At 37.1% G+C, this 19792-nt stretch overlaps 1 protein-coding gene across 1 annotated transcript in view; it reads right to left on the reverse strand.

Moving 5' to 3' along the window:
- Positions 1 to 1296: 1296 nt before the first annotated feature.
- The window catches only part of bard1 (BRCA1 associated RING domain 1), a 44148-nt gene continuing 25652 nt past the window's right edge, over positions 1297 to 19792 (reverse strand). Inside the window, 2 exon segments of the mRNA XM_055215979.2 lie at positions 1297 to 1794; positions 8382 to 8479. Of these exon segments, the coding sequence (XP_055071954.2) occupies positions 1459 to 1794; positions 8382 to 8479 (434 nt within the window). The 3' untranslated portion in view covers positions 1297 to 1458.

The following is a 19792-nucleotide window of genomic DNA, read 5'->3' on the forward strand; positions in this document are numbered from 1 at the left end:
TCCTCTGATGGCTACTTCCAGCAGGATAATGCATCATGTCACAAAGCTCGAATCCAATTCAAATTGGTTTCTTGAACATGACAATGAGTTCACTGTACTAAAATGGCCCCCACAGTCACCAGATCTCAACCCAATAGAGCATCTTTGGGATGTGGTGAAACGGGAGCTTCGTGCCCTGGATGTGCATCCCACAAATCTCCATCAACTGCAAGATGCTATCCTATCAATATGGGCCAACATTTCTAAAGAGTGCTTTCAGCACCTTGTTGTATCAATGCCACGTAGAATTAAAGCTGTTCTGAAGGCGACACCATGGAGCAGCAAATTTTGGTTGGTAGCTTAACAGAATTATTATTTTATACGATAACTTTCCAAAAGTTTATAATAAAGGTGCACAAGTTATGATTTTACCTCAAAGAATGTGAGAAATGTTCCCTTAAATATACATTCAGGCTAAAAAGAAGACCCAGTAAAGCCAGGATCCAATAAAAGACTCATAAAATACAGATTTAAGCACACTACATAATAAGAAACTTTGCTCTTAAAACCTGCCTACACACTCTGCACCATGCATGCCTTTGTATGTTTTAAAGCTAACTCTTAAAAACATGCTGATAAAGTTTGCAAAGTCAGGTGTTAAGAGTCTTCCCTCCACCCACAGGACCCTCAGTACCCTCCAATTAATCACCCCATGAACCCCTGTCCACACCTCTAATTGCCTCCCTCCACGTCCCTGCAGGTCTAAGGCGAAGCAATTTAATGCGGCTCACAGCAATCAATAGCAATTAGGAGCATCCCTGACTAATCCCATTGAAAGCTGCGTCTTGGGAGAAAGCCAGAGTTCCAGAAATCTTTCATTTTTAAACCCTACGAGAAACGAAAAGCGAACCGAAAGGTTTGTTTGAAAGCATCAACTTTGCAACTAGATAATTAATTGCTCTTTTTCTCTTCGCTCAGGTTTTTATCTGATCTCAATGCCACTTCTGCTTCTGTGAAGTCAAAGCAAGCCGGGATCCATTCATTACCCTTTCCTGGACTATATGAATAACAATTGCTTTTTAAACGAACAGGATCTAAGCGATTAGCATTTCATTTACAAGTCTGATGAAGATGTACATTTTGTGAGGAATAAACCCCTGAATTGTTTGCAGACGAGTTGCGTTTATGCTCAAAATAGGTCACTAATAATGGCAACGTATTTTTAATTGTCTTACTTTCGGATGGCATAATTTGTCCTAGAAACAATAAAAAGCACAATAGACTTTGAAAGGCACGTATTTAAACACGAGACTTCAGTCATGAGGGAATAGTGCGGCCCTTTATTTTTCCCCAGCACAAAAGTATAAAAGCTTGCAGTAGAATTTGTTTTAAAGATGCCTGTCTTTTAATAAAAAATAAACTAATAAGTGCTATATTTAATGTCATAAAGTTGAACTCAAAATACAGCAGGTGTGTGCTTTAGGGCTCTGGCACGGGCAGGAGTTGAAAGGCAGCTATACAGTCCAGAAGCCAAGTCGACGTAGCCGACCAGACCTTTCCGACCCGAACCTTTGAGGGTTTGTAGGAGCTCTGAGGATCATATAAGATATACTGGGTGCAGAGAATTTGATCGGTTCCCGGCTGAGCGTGATAGGCCGCCGCACTCAGGGTCTGCGTGACATCGCTGTCGGGTTTGGGCTGGCGGTTCAGAAGCTGACCTCCTCCATCTTTGATCAACTGAAGAAGTTCAGTTTTAGGTGGTTTGTGGAAGGAACCCATCAGGAAGAAGAAGCAGCCATCAAATAGTGGAGGCAACTGAAGACATATGAGAAGATGAGAGCAATTTAATGGATAAAGTGTTGGGTATTATCTAAACATTGATGAATAATTTTGAGATTTGAAGCATCAGTTTGATTTCAATAATTACTTTCACATTGATTCAATCTTTTGACCTTACTCATTCAATATTAAAGATATCAAGGTTATTTAAAAAAAAGACTAGCTGGTTTTCACAGATTGAGTCATATAATTGGCAAATTTTGTCACTTAATTGATGGTAAAAGTGAAACAATGCTAGGAAATATTAGGGCATATTTAAATAGTATTAGTTTTACAAGATGTAATATAAGTCTCAGATGTGCCTATATGTGTCTGTGAAGTTTCAGCTCAAAATACCACACGGATCATTTATTATAACATGTCCAAAATGCCCTTATTTAGATGCGAGCAAAAAGCATTAAATGCAACTGAGCTACAGCTCCTCTCTCCCTTACTCCCTTAAAGGCACACAAGGCAAGTCTGAGTATTATTTCTCTACTAGCTCCCCCTAGTGTCTGGGAGTAAATGCGTTCTATATCTGAGACTTTGCGAGACTGAAGGACACCGGGTCGGATACAGCGAACTTGCAAGTGGGGTATTCTTCCTACAGACGGTAGGGGCGGGCGAGAGAGTCTTCATTCGTCATGTAATGAGTCATTTAACCATATACGGACTTACGAAGATGATTTATTAACATAAAAATGCTGCCTTGTGTCCCTTTAACAGACAATGAGTGCTTTTGGTTAAAAATAGATCTGATTCCTGTGAAGACAGTCTGAGACAATAGTATATTTAGCCTCATTAGCGCTAGCAAACACATTTAAAAACGTTTTTGGGTAAAATTAACCAGTCAGACAGTGGTCGTGGGCGGGGCTTTGTTTGTGTGACATCACATTAACAAGATAATCAAAACAGCATTTCTAATGAGCAGCGTTCTAATCACGAAAATTAAAACTATTAGTGAAAAAACATTTTCGTTAACTGAAATAAAATAAAAACAATTGTTTAAAAAAAAACTAAAACTAAACTGCAACTATAATGTGGACATGTAAAACGCACTAGAACTAAATAAGCAAACTTTTTTCTATTTTAAATTGTGTTGGATCAGTAGTTGAACACAGAGTGTTACCGAATCATAAATAAGCAGATGTTGCCGGATCATTGATGACCAGTAGGTGGCAGACTAATGTCTATTAGAATTCCTAACCTGGGGTGCGTTTCCTGAAAGCAACTATGGTTGCAAGTCCTGTCGTCCTGTCGATGCCGAACGATACAATATTCAATATGAGTACAACATGGTATTTTTTTAAACATGATTCAACTTCAAATAACAGCAAGTGGATGGTGATCAGAAGTGATGGTAGATTAAACTCTGGTCCCGTACACACTGCACATTAATTCGGTTGTCAGTTCACCTTTTAATGCTTAATCCTGTTCTGTACACACACAATTCAGTTATTTACGGGACTGACAACCAAATTCTACAACCAAATTAACTCCCACAAAATGCAGGTAGTGACAACCGCATTTACAGAAACTCTGCATAGTGTGTGTACATAACTGAACTGAACAACAAGTAGTTAATAAAGTGTTTAAACGTGCATCATGGACATGACAGGTCTTTCTTCTGAAAAAAAATTCTAGAAGGAGAAAAAGTCTTCTGTATGCGCGGTGCAGAAAATGACAGAGGCATGCGTGTTTGCTAACTAGTGTTGCCAGATCTTGCACGAGAAAAACAGCGACCAAGAAAAATCTAATAATAAACCGTAATAAATCCAAATGCTTTACCTCAAAGATCCAAATATTGGGACCGGGACCTTCACACTTTATTAACACCAAAATCTTGATCGCTTCATTACCCAAAAGCCTTAACGGTTATGCGCCAAAATGGTAGATACGTACAAAAAAGACGAGGACCTGGCAACACAGCCCGCTGTGGAGCAGCCTCAGAAATGCGTACAATGCACAACGCCAAGACGAAGGTTTATTGCAAAACATAACGCTGTTAAATAATTTTGGTCAAAGCTGTGAGTGATAAGCACGCGAGACGGCAGAACATTAGTAACTCTGTGTCAAAAATCACATTTTCGGGAGTGAGTCTTGTTCCGTACAGACATGAAACGAACATTTAGGGGATTCACTACCGCATTTAAATGCGGTTGTCACTCCCGCCAGTTTGCAGTGTGTACGAGGCCTATGTAAAGTAATGCTATAATATGGAATGTCCGCTTAACTTATCATATACTTGTATATAATTTCACGGATAATGATTTTGTTTAGTCAACAAAAAATGATATGATGTTAGTCCAGGGATGTCTTCTGGTACAGAAATGTACACTTGTAAACAAAACATAAAACTGCATTGATTTTCAGTCATTGTAGGATGAGCTAATTGTTTGGTGTGGTATTTATCCCACCCTTTCTCCACTGTGATTGGACAGCTAAAAGAAAAGTGCCAAATGCAGCATTTTCCCACAGTTAAATATTTATCGACTCTTTAAAAAACCCAAAACTAACCAATAACAACATTCTAAGGCTTATATGGTGCACTACTTTATGGTGATAATAAATAAAAGCACAGAGATTCACTGCTGATGACAACTTTTTTAGAGCAGGACTAAATAAAAAACAAACCTTATTTTAAAAAACCTAATAAAAACTAATAGTATTGATTTTGGAATAATAGAAACGAAATCAAAACTATTTATGCACTACTAAAAATAACTAAAACTAAACTGGAATAAAAAACATATATATATATATATATATATATATATATATATATATATATATATATATATTTAAAACTATAATTACCCTCCTAATGAGACTGCTGTGGTTTAATGGGGATTTAAAAAGAAGGAGAGGGTGAATTTTTTTGCATTTATGGGTGGATCTGTTCACACACTGTCAACACACATGTATGTCCAAACTCCTGGTAAAAGTGGATTTTGCATAACATGGGCCCTTTAAACCAAAATCTCCCACATCAGTCCCATGGCTCAACATGTGTGCTAATCTTAATAGCAAGTAAACACTGGCTTTATAAATGCAATATAAAATTATAGGGTTCCTACCCTTTTGACCAATAAACATCCACACCTTTTCCATTTCTAACTATAGAAAACAAGATAAATATGTTTTTTTTCCAAATCCTTTAATGTAGTTTGCACACTCGATGAGCAATCTTTACATTTATATTTATTCATTTCCCAGATGCTTTTATCCAAATTGACTCACAAATGAGACAGCATTTAACATTTTGTCAAGGGAGCCAACAATAAACAGTCTACAAAGCTGTGTTTACAAGTAGGAATAGAGGTGTAGCTAGGAAAAGATGAACAACGTAGAAGATCAGAAAAACAACAGATTTTTGTTGTTTCGCCAACAGATTGTTGATAAAAAAATCAGAGCAGACAACAAGCTCTAAAATATGATTTCCTCCATTTATCACGACACTTAGCTCATTCACACTGTCATCAATCTTAAAAAGCACCTATCTTCCGATTCACGATTTTACATTTCCTTTGGTGTGTATTAGTACATGTTAACGATATGCAAAACCCCAAAGTAAACGATGACGTGAGATATCGTTTCCAAAATAAATCTCTTTTCTTGGACTACAACAAACACACGAATCGTAGGCAACAGTTTACTTCCTGGGCCTGTTGACGTAGACAAGACTGACATTATCATAATTCCTCTCGCTTTGGCTCACAGCCTGTGAAACATGGTAAGGAGCGTCACATTTCCGGCTGATGTCAGAGGTATTCAGGCCAATCACAACGTACAGATTAGCTGGCCAATCAGGGACACAGAGCTTTTCAAATCAGTGCATTTCAGGAAGAGAGTGAAATCTGGAGCTACAAAAATGTGCGGTATAGGGGTGCAACGGATCACAAAGCTCACGGTTCGTTTCGGATCACATTACGGTTTTGAGGCACGGATCGAATCATTTTTCGGATCAGCAAAAAAAAAGTATGGGAAAATTCTAATAACAAATTAAGAAATTACAAACATTTATAAAAAAGAACAAAGTTGCACATTAAGTAAGGTCATTAGGTACTGAAAATTAATTTTAAAGCTAGAGAAGTGATTTTCTCTTTGTCTTGGGTCGTTTGATTAACATTAATGAAACAGACTTAAGTAGGTCAATTGAGCTTACTGTCTCTTTAAGACCAATTATGCACAGACTGCATATCTCTACATTTGTGCACTACTGAGTCCCCTTAAAGGAGCATTTCACCCGTGGAAACATGAATCTTTATTAAAAGCGGATCATATTTCTAGTCGAAATGTAACATACATTTAGAATTTGGTGCCTATTTGACGGAGAAAAGGAGTGTTTGTAGTCTCACCCCCTCTACAAAGATATAGGACTTCTTTCTTTCAATGATGCAAAATGATGAATTTTACATCATTGAAAGAAGGAAGTGCAACACTGAAATCCATATTTCTCCTCTCTCAGGGGAAACAGAGGGAATGATGCATGACCATTCAAAAACATGACTGGGTTTCTACAAAGCTTAATGCAAATGGGTGAAGTGTCCCTTTAAACGAGCGCACACACACAGACAGAGGGCGAATTACAAACGATGCAGCATCACAGTCGTCCCACATAAAAACGTTACCTTGTTTTTCATTGCTCTATTAGCCAAATGTATTTTAATACACTACAGTATGAGAGAGAGTAGCGCAACTCTCTGAAGTTTAAACATCAAGAGTTCTGATCTTTGAAGGATGATGTCTGACACGAGCTGGACCAGACGCATTCAACCGCATGTGCGTTTGTGCGTAAAGTAAACTGATCACTTTAGCGCCGTTTTGCAGTTAAACTGAATCACATTCGAATGTTAACATTTGCAAACCTTTGAAACACTTACAACTGATAAACTTCCCCTATTTAAATTTGCGTATTAATCCGCGAATCACATGCGAGCCGAACTGTGGATCGTGATCCGCACCAACTGCGATCCGTTACACCACTAGTTAACACTGAGAGAATTAACACTGAGAGAATGCCCCACATATAGTTCTTTTAAGGTCCAGCTAAAAAAATGGTTGTGGGAAAACCAAAGTTGTACACATTAGGGGGTATGATGCATCTTTATTGCAGTCTCTATCTTTTGGATTTTTTATTTTTTTCCTTTCTTTCTCTTATGTCTTTCTTTTCATGTAGATGTTTATATGAACCTTTGAAGTTGTATGCGTTTTTAAGTCATATGTGAATATTGTATAGGTTTTATCTAATATTATTAAATGATGTATAATTGTAGATGTAAATTATATCATGTAACGTTTTGAGATTAGTGTGATATTAGCCCTTGGGACTACAGATGGAAATTAGCGTTTCGCTACAATGGCATGTTTACATGTATGATTGTCATGCTTGTTCATTAACATGCACTGTCCCAATCAAATAAATAAATTACTATTAGTAAATTTTATCTCATTTTCTGCTGAAATTCTCATTACCGCAATGTGTCCGGCTGTGTTTGAACATGCGTTATGTTGTAATTTAATCAAATTAACACAAAAATATTAAGAAAAATAAATAAATGGATGTTTTGCTAGACTACTTTAGATGACAGAAAAAATATTTACTGAATATTCATGTATAATAATAATGAAGAAAAATTAGGAAAATTATGTGTCCATGCCTGATGTTCTCATCCTCCGCAACACTTTTTGAGAACAGTTTAAGCACACATACAGAATTTTAATAAAGTTTGATTTTGAGTGACCAAGCACATGGACCAGTTACTTCAAGATGGCTACCAGGTAAGCTCATTTTTTTACAATTAATTTGAAATATTGTCTTGTCAGAATGCTTACACGACATTTTGATTATCATTACCGCAACAGATGCTTATGAAATGTTAATTTAATTAATAGAAGCATAATACTTTGATTTTAAATGCATGTGCAGAATCTCCAAATTATGTTCTTTCAGGTTTGTCATGTCATTTTGAAAATATGTCAGTGTTGATGTTTTCTGACTGTTGCGGTAATGAAATTTTTTAGGAGTAATTTTTTAAATTATGTTACAAAAAGTGTTAAATGATAAGTAAAAGTTTTTAAATTAATGTTCCCATTTACTCCAGACTGTTTTTCAATGTCTGGTGGGAAAAAAAGTAAATTTAAGCAATTTTTACATTTTCATGCTTGACATTTTTAAAACCAAGTTTTCGTGAGAATCACACAGGCACAAAATGTGTAGTTTTAAGTGTATACAGAGGCTTGGCTGCTTGGGTATACAGCAAGCTTGGCTGCGCCGTACATCGTGGCCCGAGGAGATCGCCACTACGCTATAATGTCCCATAATGCCTCTGTGCAAGTGTGTTAAGTCCCCTTTGAATTCTTTGCCCTCAGAGAACCGTGCGAACAAGCCACAATCCATAGCGCGGTCGTGTAATAAAAGCCAAGCCAGCCTGAGGAGAGCGGATCAACACAGCACACTAACAATAAAAAACCATTAAAGGACAGAACCTGGAGAGGGTTTCGTTCAGCCATTATTCTTCCTCTCTGGAGAGAAAAATGTGTCGATAGCTGTTAGACCCTCCACATGTCGGCCTGTCACTCACCAGGCTGTCTCTGTTCACACGGGCACGTAGGGGGCCTTCACCTGTCTCGTACATGCTCTCCTCAGCCCAGCTGCCTGCCTGAAGGCTACAACACACCCCTGGAAGTGAAAGAGAGAGAGAGAGATATGAATAGATGAAACAGACTGAGCTATAGATCAGTGTTTTAAAGGAACAGTTCACCAAAAAAATTAAATTCAGTCATTGTGTATACAAAATCACTTTAAAGGATAGTTCACCCAAAAATAAAATTCTGTCATCATTTTCTCACTCTCATGTTGTTACACACCCGTCTAAATTTCCTTGTTTTGATGAACACGAAGGAATTTGAGAAATGTTTGTAACCTAACCATGAGCCTCATTACTTCTATATTAGGAAAAAATCCTATGAAAGTGAACGGGGTTCATAAACGGTTTGGTTTCAAACATTCCTAAAAATATTTCACTTTGCAGTAATCAAAACAAAGAAATGTATACAGGCTTGTAACAACATGAGAGTGAGTAAATCATGACAGAATTTTCATTATTGGGTGAACTATCCCTTTAATAAACAAACACCAGTCGTTGCGAAAGTACATTAAAAAACATGCTAAGGGGCGCTTACATGTCGCACCTAAAAACGCATGGAAAACGCTAGGTGCGTATTGTCACATGACCTGCGGTGCACTTGCGGCATAGGGGACTATCACGCTTCCGTGTTTTGTGCGCGGGACTTGTCAACTTTGTGCATGGCCACTTCCGGCGCAGTTCAACAGTGGCTAAAACAAAGGCTAAATGTCACTGCTCTGTTGTAAGTCGAAACAAACAACGCCAATCCTACTTAAGTTTTCTTGGATTCCCGACTGAATTAAGTGTAAAAGTGGATGATGTGGCAGTTTTTACAACATTGCAGTGTTTAAAAGCAGCTTTAAAAGAGAAGAAACCATAGAAAATGGGGGAATTATTTATATATAGAATATAAAGGAATAAAATAGAATTGAATATATGGTATTACTGCAAAGTTTTGTGTTCTCATAAATAAATAAATAAAAACGGTATTAACTAATAAAATGCTATTAACTTTCCTTTGAGTATTAAGATGTATAGTCAATATGATTATGACAGGCATATTTATTTACTGTGTAAATGATTGTGTACTACTGTAATCACGGCATTTTGAGATAATTTTGTGTTAAAATGTTATGTGAGAAAACAAACTTATGTGTCATTTGCTTGCTGTCTTTATTATTTGGTTGTACTGCATGCTGTCTGAAGCCTTAATATGCGTGTCAGGCTCGCGGTTGAGGGGTGCAAGCAAACAAAACTTATTAAACAACATATAGATCACGTTTAATAATTATCTTACCAATGATAGAGAAATAAATCAACTTTTTGATGATATTCTAATTATATGACCAGCACGTGTATATAAAAAAAAATTGAATATATGGTATTACTGCAAAGTTTTGTGTTCTCAAAAATAAATAAAAAGTAGAACGGTATTAACTAAAATGGTATTAACTTTCCTTTGAGATGTTTAGTCAATATGATTATTACACGGCTCTCTGGAATGCTTAATTCTGATTGGTCAGTTGAGACATTTGCAGGTTTGTTCTTTTCAAATAATAACCGCTCCAAAGTAATAACGCATAGCCGGTACTACTTGTACGATTAAAATCGCTCCACGCCAATAAAGATTACTGTTTGGCGCCATCTTGTGACAAACACTGGACAACCACAATTAAGAATTGAAATTTTTGACATTAATTTTAACATGTACGGAAAAACAAAACATTTAAACAGTGGATAGAAGTACGAACACCTACAAGACACAGAGAGCTTACTGAGACTGAACTTGACAAAATAGAGCATGACAGCTACGAAGCCAACACACAAAAAAATACAGATTGGGCATTAAAACTTCTCAAAGACTGGCTAAAAGAGAAAAAAATGGAGATATTAATAAGGTATTACGATCATTTTATGCATCTGTGCAAAGTTTCGCGGAAGGATAAAAATGTTAATTTAAAACAAATATGCCAATAAAATGTTTCAAATTCATATTCATGTCCAGTTTTTTTTCTTATGTGGCAAGTAGCCGTGTAATAAGCGGGATAATGTACAGGCGGCCTGTGGTTATCGCGAAATAAGCCCCTTCAGTGTGATACAAGACCCTCCGCTTCGCGTCGAGTCCTGATCACACTGTCGGGGCTTATTTCCCGATAACTACCGGCTGCCTCTACATTATCCCTTACTTAATGACATCAGGCATCATATTAAATTAGACATGCCTTTCCATCTTATGTGAAAATGGCCCCTAAAAAAAGAATTACATGATAGCAGGGGTTTTTTTTACATAAAGAATTTGCAATTATACCATGAACAGGAGTGCAAAACCATCATTAGGTGCATCTCAGCACCATACGCTTACAAAAGTGAACTAGTGACGTCTATAGCAATAAAAGCTATATTATCAGAAATTATTAGCTTTGTTGCTTTAAACTTGTCGCCTTAAACTGGTAATCTGGTTGGCACCATTTAATCTGTAAAGTTTTAAAGGCGGAGTGCACAATGTTTGAAAGCCAATGTTGATATTTGAAATCACCTAAACAAACACGCCCCTACCCCAATAGAATCAGGACCTTCTTTTAAAAGACCCGCCCCACACATACGCAACCCGGCAAGGATGTCGGTTAGTAGACACGCTCCTTACTGCTGATTGGCTATAAGTGTGTTTTGGTAGTCGGCCCGTCTCCTTTTCCAAAGCGTTTTTCAAACTTTGTGCACTCCGCCTTTAAGCAACAGTCATCTAGGGAAATATCATGTAAACATGTCAATGTATTACATTCTTACATCTTGGGGAATCATCTGTTGGTAAAACAACAAATCTGTTAGTGAAACTGTGGAGAGCCTCCAGTCAATAAGGGAACGTGACAGAGCACATACTTAAACAAGAGTTAATATCAACATCTAAAGGGATTAAATACTGGAGCAGAGATTACTTTCCCTCAGAACAAGTAAGACACAATCAACATGATTAATGATAAAAAACGTACGTTTTCATTTAGTCAAATGCAGCAGATTATATTGTTCAGAATATATTTTGTTGGATTTAGTCAGAACACTGAATATATTTTACTTATTGATGCATGTACAGAAAATTACTCCACAAATAAACTTCAATTTTATGTTTCACACAGAAATGGCGATAGGGATGTAAACGTTACAGATTGCAGCTTTAAATTTATGATAAAACTATTAAATCTCCTTTGCCTTTTTGTCATCCCATGAGCCTAATGTCTAAATGTTGTACACTCACACTCAACTTTGACCCCCTTTCTCCTTCAGAACTGCCTTAATTCTACCTGGCATCGATTCAACAAGGTGCGGAAAGCATTCTTTAGAAATGTTGGCCCATATTGATAGGATAGCATCTTGCAGTTGATGGAGATTTGTGGGATGCACATCCAGGGCACAAAGCTCCCATTCCACCACATCCCAAAGATGCTCTATTGGGTTGATATCTGGAGACTGTGGGGGCCATTTTAGTACAGTGAACTCATTGTCATGTTCAAGAAACCACTTTGAAATGATTCAAGCTTTGTGACATGGTGCATTATCCTGCTGGAAGTAGCCATCAGAGGATGGGTACATGGTGCTCATAAAGGGATGGACATGGTCAGAAAAAATGCTCAGGTAGGCCGTGGCATTTAAACGATGCCTAATTGGCACTAAGGGGCCTAAAGTGTGCCAAAAAAACATCCCCTACACCATTACACCACCACCAGCCTGCACAGTGGTAACAAGACGTGATGGATCCATGTTCTCATTCTGTTTATGCCAAATTCTGACTCTACCATCTGAATGTCTTAACAGAAATCGAGACTCATCAGACCAGGCAATATTTTTCCAGTCTTCAACTGTCCAATTTTGGTGAGCTTGTGCAAATTGTAGCCTCTTTTTCCTATTTGTAGTGGAGATGAGTGTTACCCAGTGGGGTCTTCTGCTGTTGTAGCCCATCCGCCTCAAGGTTGTGGTTTTAAAACAACATGGGTGCATAAATTAAGACAGAACGTCCATACTTTGGTAATTTATTTCTTCAGTTTCACTTAAAAATAGTTGTCTACATAAGTTTCAATGCAAACATGCACAACAGCAGTGATGCAATGAGCACATAAATTCTGCAAGTCTTCTTTGGTATTTCAGTGAGGTAAAGTAACACAGCAAGATGAGATTTTCAGGGCAGGACGACGCAGTGCTGGGAGCATCAAGCATCTTTTTCAACAAGGCTGAAAACAATCTCTCTGTTCATTTCTGTCAGGTAAAACGTTTCACAAATGGTCTTCATTTGATCTCCACTCTTTTCACGGCTGTCCGACACATGAAAAGCGAAACCTCCATCACGAGCCTTCTTCGCCCGCTGAACTTGTTTACAACTATTTGATGGCGTTCTGCTCCGTTTGCCCTAGTTGTGCGCTTCTGAAACGGCTCTTTGTTGACTTAAGGAGCACTGCAGGAGCAGGCAGCTATTGTAGTTTTATTGAGAATGTTGACAGAAAAAGGACAAGGAAAATAAATAAGCACCTTGTAAAGTGTGTCGAAAATACACACGAAGCAGGTTTGAGAGCAGTCTCAACCATAAGACTTTCTGCTTAAAGGAATATTCCATTTTCACTTAAAAGAAAAATCCAGATAATTTACTCACCACAATGTCATCCAAAATGTTGATGTCTTTCTTTGTTCAGTCGAGAAGAAATTATGTTTTTTGAGGAAAACATTGCAGGATTTTTCTCATTTTAATGGACTTTAATAGACACAAACAATTAATACTTAACTCAACACTTAACAGTTTTTTTCAACGGAGTTTCAAAGGACAATCCCAAACAGGACATAATGGTCTTATCTAGCAAAACGATTGTCATTTTTGACAAGAAAAATAACAAATATACACTTTTATGGCACAACTTTTCGTTTAGGTCAGGTCCAGCGTGACCTAACGTAAATGCGTAGTGACGTAGGGAGGTCACGTGTTACATATATAAAACACACATTTGCGGACCATTGTAAACAATAAACTGACACAAAGACATTAATTTGTGTCAGTTGACATACAACAGCGTAGGAACGGTCCTCTTTCACCACACTTGTAAACACTGGGGCAGAGTTTCACGTTCGTCCTCTGTGACCTCTTGACGTTATGACGTATTGCGTCGGGTCACGCTAGCGCATGACGACCGAATCTAAACGAGAAGTTGTGCTTTAAAAGTGGATATTTGTTATTTTTCTTGTCAAAAATGACAATCGTTTTGCTATATAAGACCCTTATGCCTCGTTTGGGATTGTTTATAGTCATTTGAAACTCTGTTGAAAAAAACAGTTAAGTGTTGAGTTAAGTATTAATTGTTGGTGTCTATTAAAGTCCATTAAAATGAAAAAGATCCTGCAATGTTTTCCTCAAAAAACATAATTTCTTCTCGACTGAACAAAGAAGACATCAACATTTTGGATGACATGGTGGTGAGTAAATTATCTGGATTTTTCTTTTAAAAAAATGGAATATTCCTTTAATCTTCACACCGTTTCATATGATTTCACATAGTTTTTGCAAATTTTCTATTATTATGAGATTTATTTTTTACGTCCTGTATGTAATTGTTTTTAAATCAAAATTTTTTATTCATCAGTTGTCCTTAAAGGGGTCATATTATGAGATTTTTTTATGAGATAAATCTTAGGTCTCCCCCGAGTGCGTATGTGAAGTTTTCTAGCTCAAAATACTCCACAGATATTTAATGATAGCATGTTAAAATTGACACTTTGTAGGCCTGAGCAAAAAAATTGCCGTTTTTGGTTGTGTCCTTGAAAATGCAAATGAGCTGATCCATACATCCGACTCAATCCATGTTACCAGAACTCAGACTCTAGCTATCGGAGCATAGACACACAAAGAATCCTCAGTAGTAATCATGAGCTGTAATTGTGCTTCCTCTGCCTCTTTAATTACAGCTTTCATTTCCCAGGACCCCGCGAGGGCGACACAGATGACAGTGTTACATACGGGGTTAATCCGGGCTCCCTCTTTGGACGATAGGGCCGGCTTGTTAGGCGAGCAGCAAAGATCCATTAGCATATTAGCTAATTAGATTCATGATGATGGGAGAGGACACTGAACCTCAGCGCGCGTGTGTGTGTTTGTGTTTATGCGTGTGTGGTGGGTGGACGTGGATCAGTAAAGCTGGCAGCTCACACACTCCTGAGCACTGAACCGTGATCCTCTGAGACCCATAAAGAAGAAAAGAAAAATTGAAGCAGGGCATCGGCGCACCTACTGGACGGTGTGAGAAAGACGGAGAGACTGAACTAAATGATAAGTGCTTCAAAATCACTTTAATTCTTCCACTTGAGAAATAGGGTTTATTTCAAGTTGGTCAAAAATAGGCCATGCATTTCAATCAAACATTATGCAGGTAACATTTCATCAAGTGATGTGCAAAATGACACGGTTTCAAAATCGACTCGTAAGTGGGCGCCCTGAATGACAAGTAGACGTTTTATGGAAGCACTTTAAAGAAGCAAGTGTCACGATGCAATAGACAAAGATGCATGCTTAAAAATTATGACTTTAGAGTTTTTTAGCATGTACACCGTATAGCTGCACGATTCTGTATAAAATGAGAATCACGATTCTTTTGCTTAAAATAAGGATCACGATTCTCTGACGATTCTCAATAACTTTTCAAGTTCAAAGCCTGAACATTAGGTTAACATAAGTTTTTAGAAGTGCAAAGAATTCTGCTTGTGAAAGTTTCAGATAAGTGTAGATAATATTTAAGTTCAGCAAATGTTAATTTCAGAGTGATTATGTGTTCATTTTATTTGTGCAAAAAGATAAAAATTATTAATTTTTAGTTTCTACTGTAGGACTTTATTTTAAAGAGCACTTATTTCATTGCTTAAAACAATGTTATTTTGTGTATTTGGTAAAATACAATGGGTTCGCGTGGTTTATGGTTAAAAAACATAATTTTCCACATACCGTACATTTCACTCTCTTCCTGAAATGCACGGATCTGAAAAGCTCTGTGTCCCTGATTGGACAGCTTATCTGTACGTTGTGATTGGCCAGAATACCTCTGACGTCATCGGGAAACATGACGCTCCTTACTATGTTTAAAGGGACCATTTAAAATGTCCGCCAAAAAAAAATCAATTCATACTCCACACTCCAAACAGACGGGGGCAGTATACCTCCAGAAAGTGAGTTGGTCTATTTTAATTTAGCAGCTGCAAATTTAGCAGCATATATCAAGTTTGATTTACATTAGCAACTAAGTTATCATTAGTCACAAAAAAAACATTCGGTCTCATTAAAATTGCAATTTTTTCCGCTACGTTTCGTGCGTCCATTTGGTGTTCATTATCATCAAAGACATTTCAAGCTTCTTAGCTAATGTTACATTTTAGCATCAGCTTGGTATATAACGGGTGAAAACCGGATCGGATCCATGGGTAGAGCTAACTATTAAACGCTAACAGCTAAGGATGCGCGATAATTTGCATGCCAAAGTCATTGCGCTTCTCGTCAGTGAAGCCGGTTTCTTGATTAAAAGTGAATCGCCATCAGCTGCTTTCAGATGGAGCCACATTTACTGCACAAAGCCGTAGTTCATGTACAAGCTGAGCATAGGTTATCGCAATGCCTATTATAAGTGAACTTCTAGCCAAATACTAACAGCATCTTACTAACCAAACGAAATGTTGTCATTTCGGAGTCGAACCTCATTTCTTTCATGTCCATTAGTTGTCTCCAGTGATGAAAAGCAGTGCCAGTATTTACTCTGGTTCGGTTCCTTTATTTATCATATTTTATTTGTGATTCCGAGCGCGTTGTTCCCTGCAGCAAATGGTTGTGGTAGTGGTAAATGTCTCTTGCTTTAGCCATTCTTCCGCTCTCTTCCCTGTACTGAAATACGTCCAAAAACCCTATTGCAAGGCAGGAAGGCATCAAGGCATGTCCGAATCCAGTCCGAATTGCATTTCTCTGAGCTGCCTTCATGTCAACAAGTCAGCTGCCTTAGTTTTCGGACGCAGCGGTAGTAGTAGAGGGCTGTACTCCCACACATGCGACTTATTCGTGTATTGCAGTTTGGCTGGCGGTTATATACGTGGCACGCATAGCGCCTCCCATGGTTGAAACTGGTATTACGACACCTGTTGGGCTGTAGCTAGTAATTTAGCATGCTCATTCAGATTGATATTTCTGCAGCACTATACCTTGTCATTTTTTTAATGACATCTTTGCCCTTATTTCTTCTCATTCTTTTGATGCGTGTAGCTAATTTTTTAAAATCTTTTACCTCAATTATTACAAATGGCACCTTTAAATGATTTGGTTGCTAACAGGAGTTAACTTACAGGCTGTGAGGCCAAAGTGGGAGGAATTATGATAATGTAGGTCTTGTCTACATCATCAATCCCAGAAAGTAAACTGTTGCCTACAATCCATGTGTTTGTTGTAGTCCAAGAAAAGAGATTTACGTTGGAGAGAATAACTCGCGTCAACATTTACTTTGGGGTTTGTACCTTATCGTTAACATGTACTAATACACACTTACACACCAAAGGAAATATAAAAACGTGAATAGAAAAATAGGTGCTCTTTAAGGCACAATGACGTTTTTGGGAGAAATGTTTTAGTAGAAAGGAATGAGACGTTTGATAATGCAGTAACACAGCCTTCGAAACCACGGTGTAAGATGATGGAAAAACTCTAGAGGATGGTTCCAGAAAAGGTTGCTGTCTGCCATGTATATCAAAACAGCAGCTTGGAAAACCAACATCTCACCTGCGATGTTTGTCTAAAGAGCATAACCGTGATGTTGCTCTCAAACACACACATTCAGTGGAATAGAGAGACTCAAATAAAACAAAATGAAACAAAAAAGATGAAGATTTGATTGAATTAGCACTAATTGAATGTAGATCATTTTAACTGTAATCGACTTACATTCATTGTTTTTTTTTATAAGATTAAAGCTTGGAAAGTTGAACACAAAATACCCATGTCTATTAATTAGCAACAAGCAACACATCCTAAAAAGGCAGAAAAGGAATCAATTGCAGGAAACTGCAGGATCTCCTAAACCTAAATAAAATGAAATTCTAATTTCTAATTTTAAAGAAATTAGTCTTTTTAGGTCACACTAACCACCGACGAAGACATTTAGTCCTGAACATTTTTTTTTTTTTACAAATTTCCTGTATTTTCTGTTTGTATCTTAATAAAATAGATTGAAAAATAAATATAAATGGACATTAAAACTTCTAAAACAACAAGTCTGGTGGTGGTGGCCTAAGTCTTTTGCACAGTACTGTATATATGTCTGTTCTAGTATATTAAGGTTGTATTATATATGAAGAGTTTGGTTCCAAAACGCAATAAATCCATTTTGACAAATTTTGGTAAAAACGTGTTTTCTATACCAAGAAAGTGACAAGATAAAAACAACTATTTTCTGTTACAAACGTTCACACAGCATCTTTAGGTTATAAGAAGATAAAAAATTCTAATCCATAAGTTGATTTTCAAAGATTTATTATAAAAACGGATTATTTTTTCCACAAAATGCAATAAATCCATGACAAGTTTTTATTCAAAATGCTATAAATCTATTGAATAAATAGCCTATATAAATGTGCATTCATCTTTGCCATGTTATATTCATTTAGTTGACTAGTTGTACACACTAATTAAAAATAATAATGTTATTAATCAAAACACTTACTTTGTCATATTAAGAACCCTGTCATTGCGGTTATACTTGACGTCGTCGTTTAAAGTCTTTCACAGCGATCAGCTGTAAAATGTTTTTAGTCCTGCTCGATTTTCGTTGACTTTGAGTAAAATTATGGAAATATTTTCATAAGATCCTCTGGGGTCAATGTGTTAGCATGAGAAGCTTGATGCTGTCGGGAGAACAAGCACCCGTCTCCCGAGTGCCTCTCAGGGAAATTATTAGATGTTGATGGCTTACGTTTCTTTCCCATCACAGAAAACCATCACAGGTTTATCAATGCAATTAAAGTATTATTTTGTTTTGTTTGTTGATCACAAAGTACAAAGTAGATGAGGAAAACTAGGACTCATGTACTCAGCGCGCCGCCATTGTTTGTTTACATTGCGTGAATGGTGCGCTGTAGGATTTATTGCCTTCTGTAAAAAAGGGGGAGTGGCGTTTATCGCATTTTGGGAAAAAAGGGAGAAAAGATGAAGGAATAACACGGCAGATATTGGATTTTGCGTAAAATTAAGAATTTACTTTTAACTACTGACCTGATATAATACTGATTTTGGCAGTAACTCATTTTTTTCAAAAATGGCGTTTATCGCGTTTTGGAACCAAACTCTTCATATATATATCGTATATATATTCGGTGCGAACCCCGGTTTTGAAGCCACGGTTCGGTTCATTTTCGGTACAGTAAGGGAGAAATGCAAACATTAAACTGCAGGTTGTTTATTACTTTAAACTTTTTTTTACAATTTGTTTACACTTTTTTAAACACTTTATTAAAATATAACAGATAAAATATATATAAAATGAAAAAATAATAAATAAAATACTACTGCAAAGTTATTTTTTACATTATTTTATAACAGAAGGTAAATCTTATCTTAACCTTCTCTTAAACTTTTTCTACTAAAACCTTGAACTAACAAATTCAATTCCTGAATACATTTATGAACTATTAGCCTACATTTTTGCCACTAAAAATTTTCTGTTTTGATTTATTTTGGATTGTTTAACTCACAGAATTGAATTGGCTATGTACCATCTCTGTATAAAAATAATATTACTGCTCTATGTGTAACTGCATAGCAAGCAACATGATGATATACTTATTATACACTCATTTTGAGATTAGTGAGCTGCATACATAGCCATCTTTGATCTTTTGCACGTTTCTCCTAATCTTTGCTTGTGTCATCAATGTAAGCTGTGACTTTACTTACGAACCCCTCCGCAGCTGAGTGACAGCTGAGTAAGCCCGGGTTACAGCTCTTCTCTGTCCCGACCAGCTGATCGCATTGTGACAATGATATGATTGACGTGATATGCAGATGAAAAATCTGATCACGCATTCCTTATTCTTGCTGTCACAGAAAGCGCCTCTCATGAATGCGTAGCAACGAAAGACGTGCATCCTCTCACGCACTTTGAAAGAACAAAGCAGCGCGTTGACACGCGTTTAACATGCGCTTTTAGATACGACACGTAAACGTTTACATCAATAATCAAACGGATATACAACTAAGTAAATAAAAATCTTTCTGCGGGCCGAATTATGTTATATGTTTGACAGAAGATATGCGCTGAACGCGGAGACTTCCGCCACTTAATATGTTCGTGCGGAAACGCACGTATTATGTTCCG

This window comes from Misgurnus anguillicaudatus, chromosome 17, assembly GCF_027580225.2.
Source record: "Misgurnus anguillicaudatus chromosome 17, ASM2758022v2, whole genome shotgun sequence".
Taxonomy (NCBI): domain Eukaryota; kingdom Metazoa; phylum Chordata; class Actinopteri; order Cypriniformes; family Cobitidae; genus Misgurnus; species Misgurnus anguillicaudatus.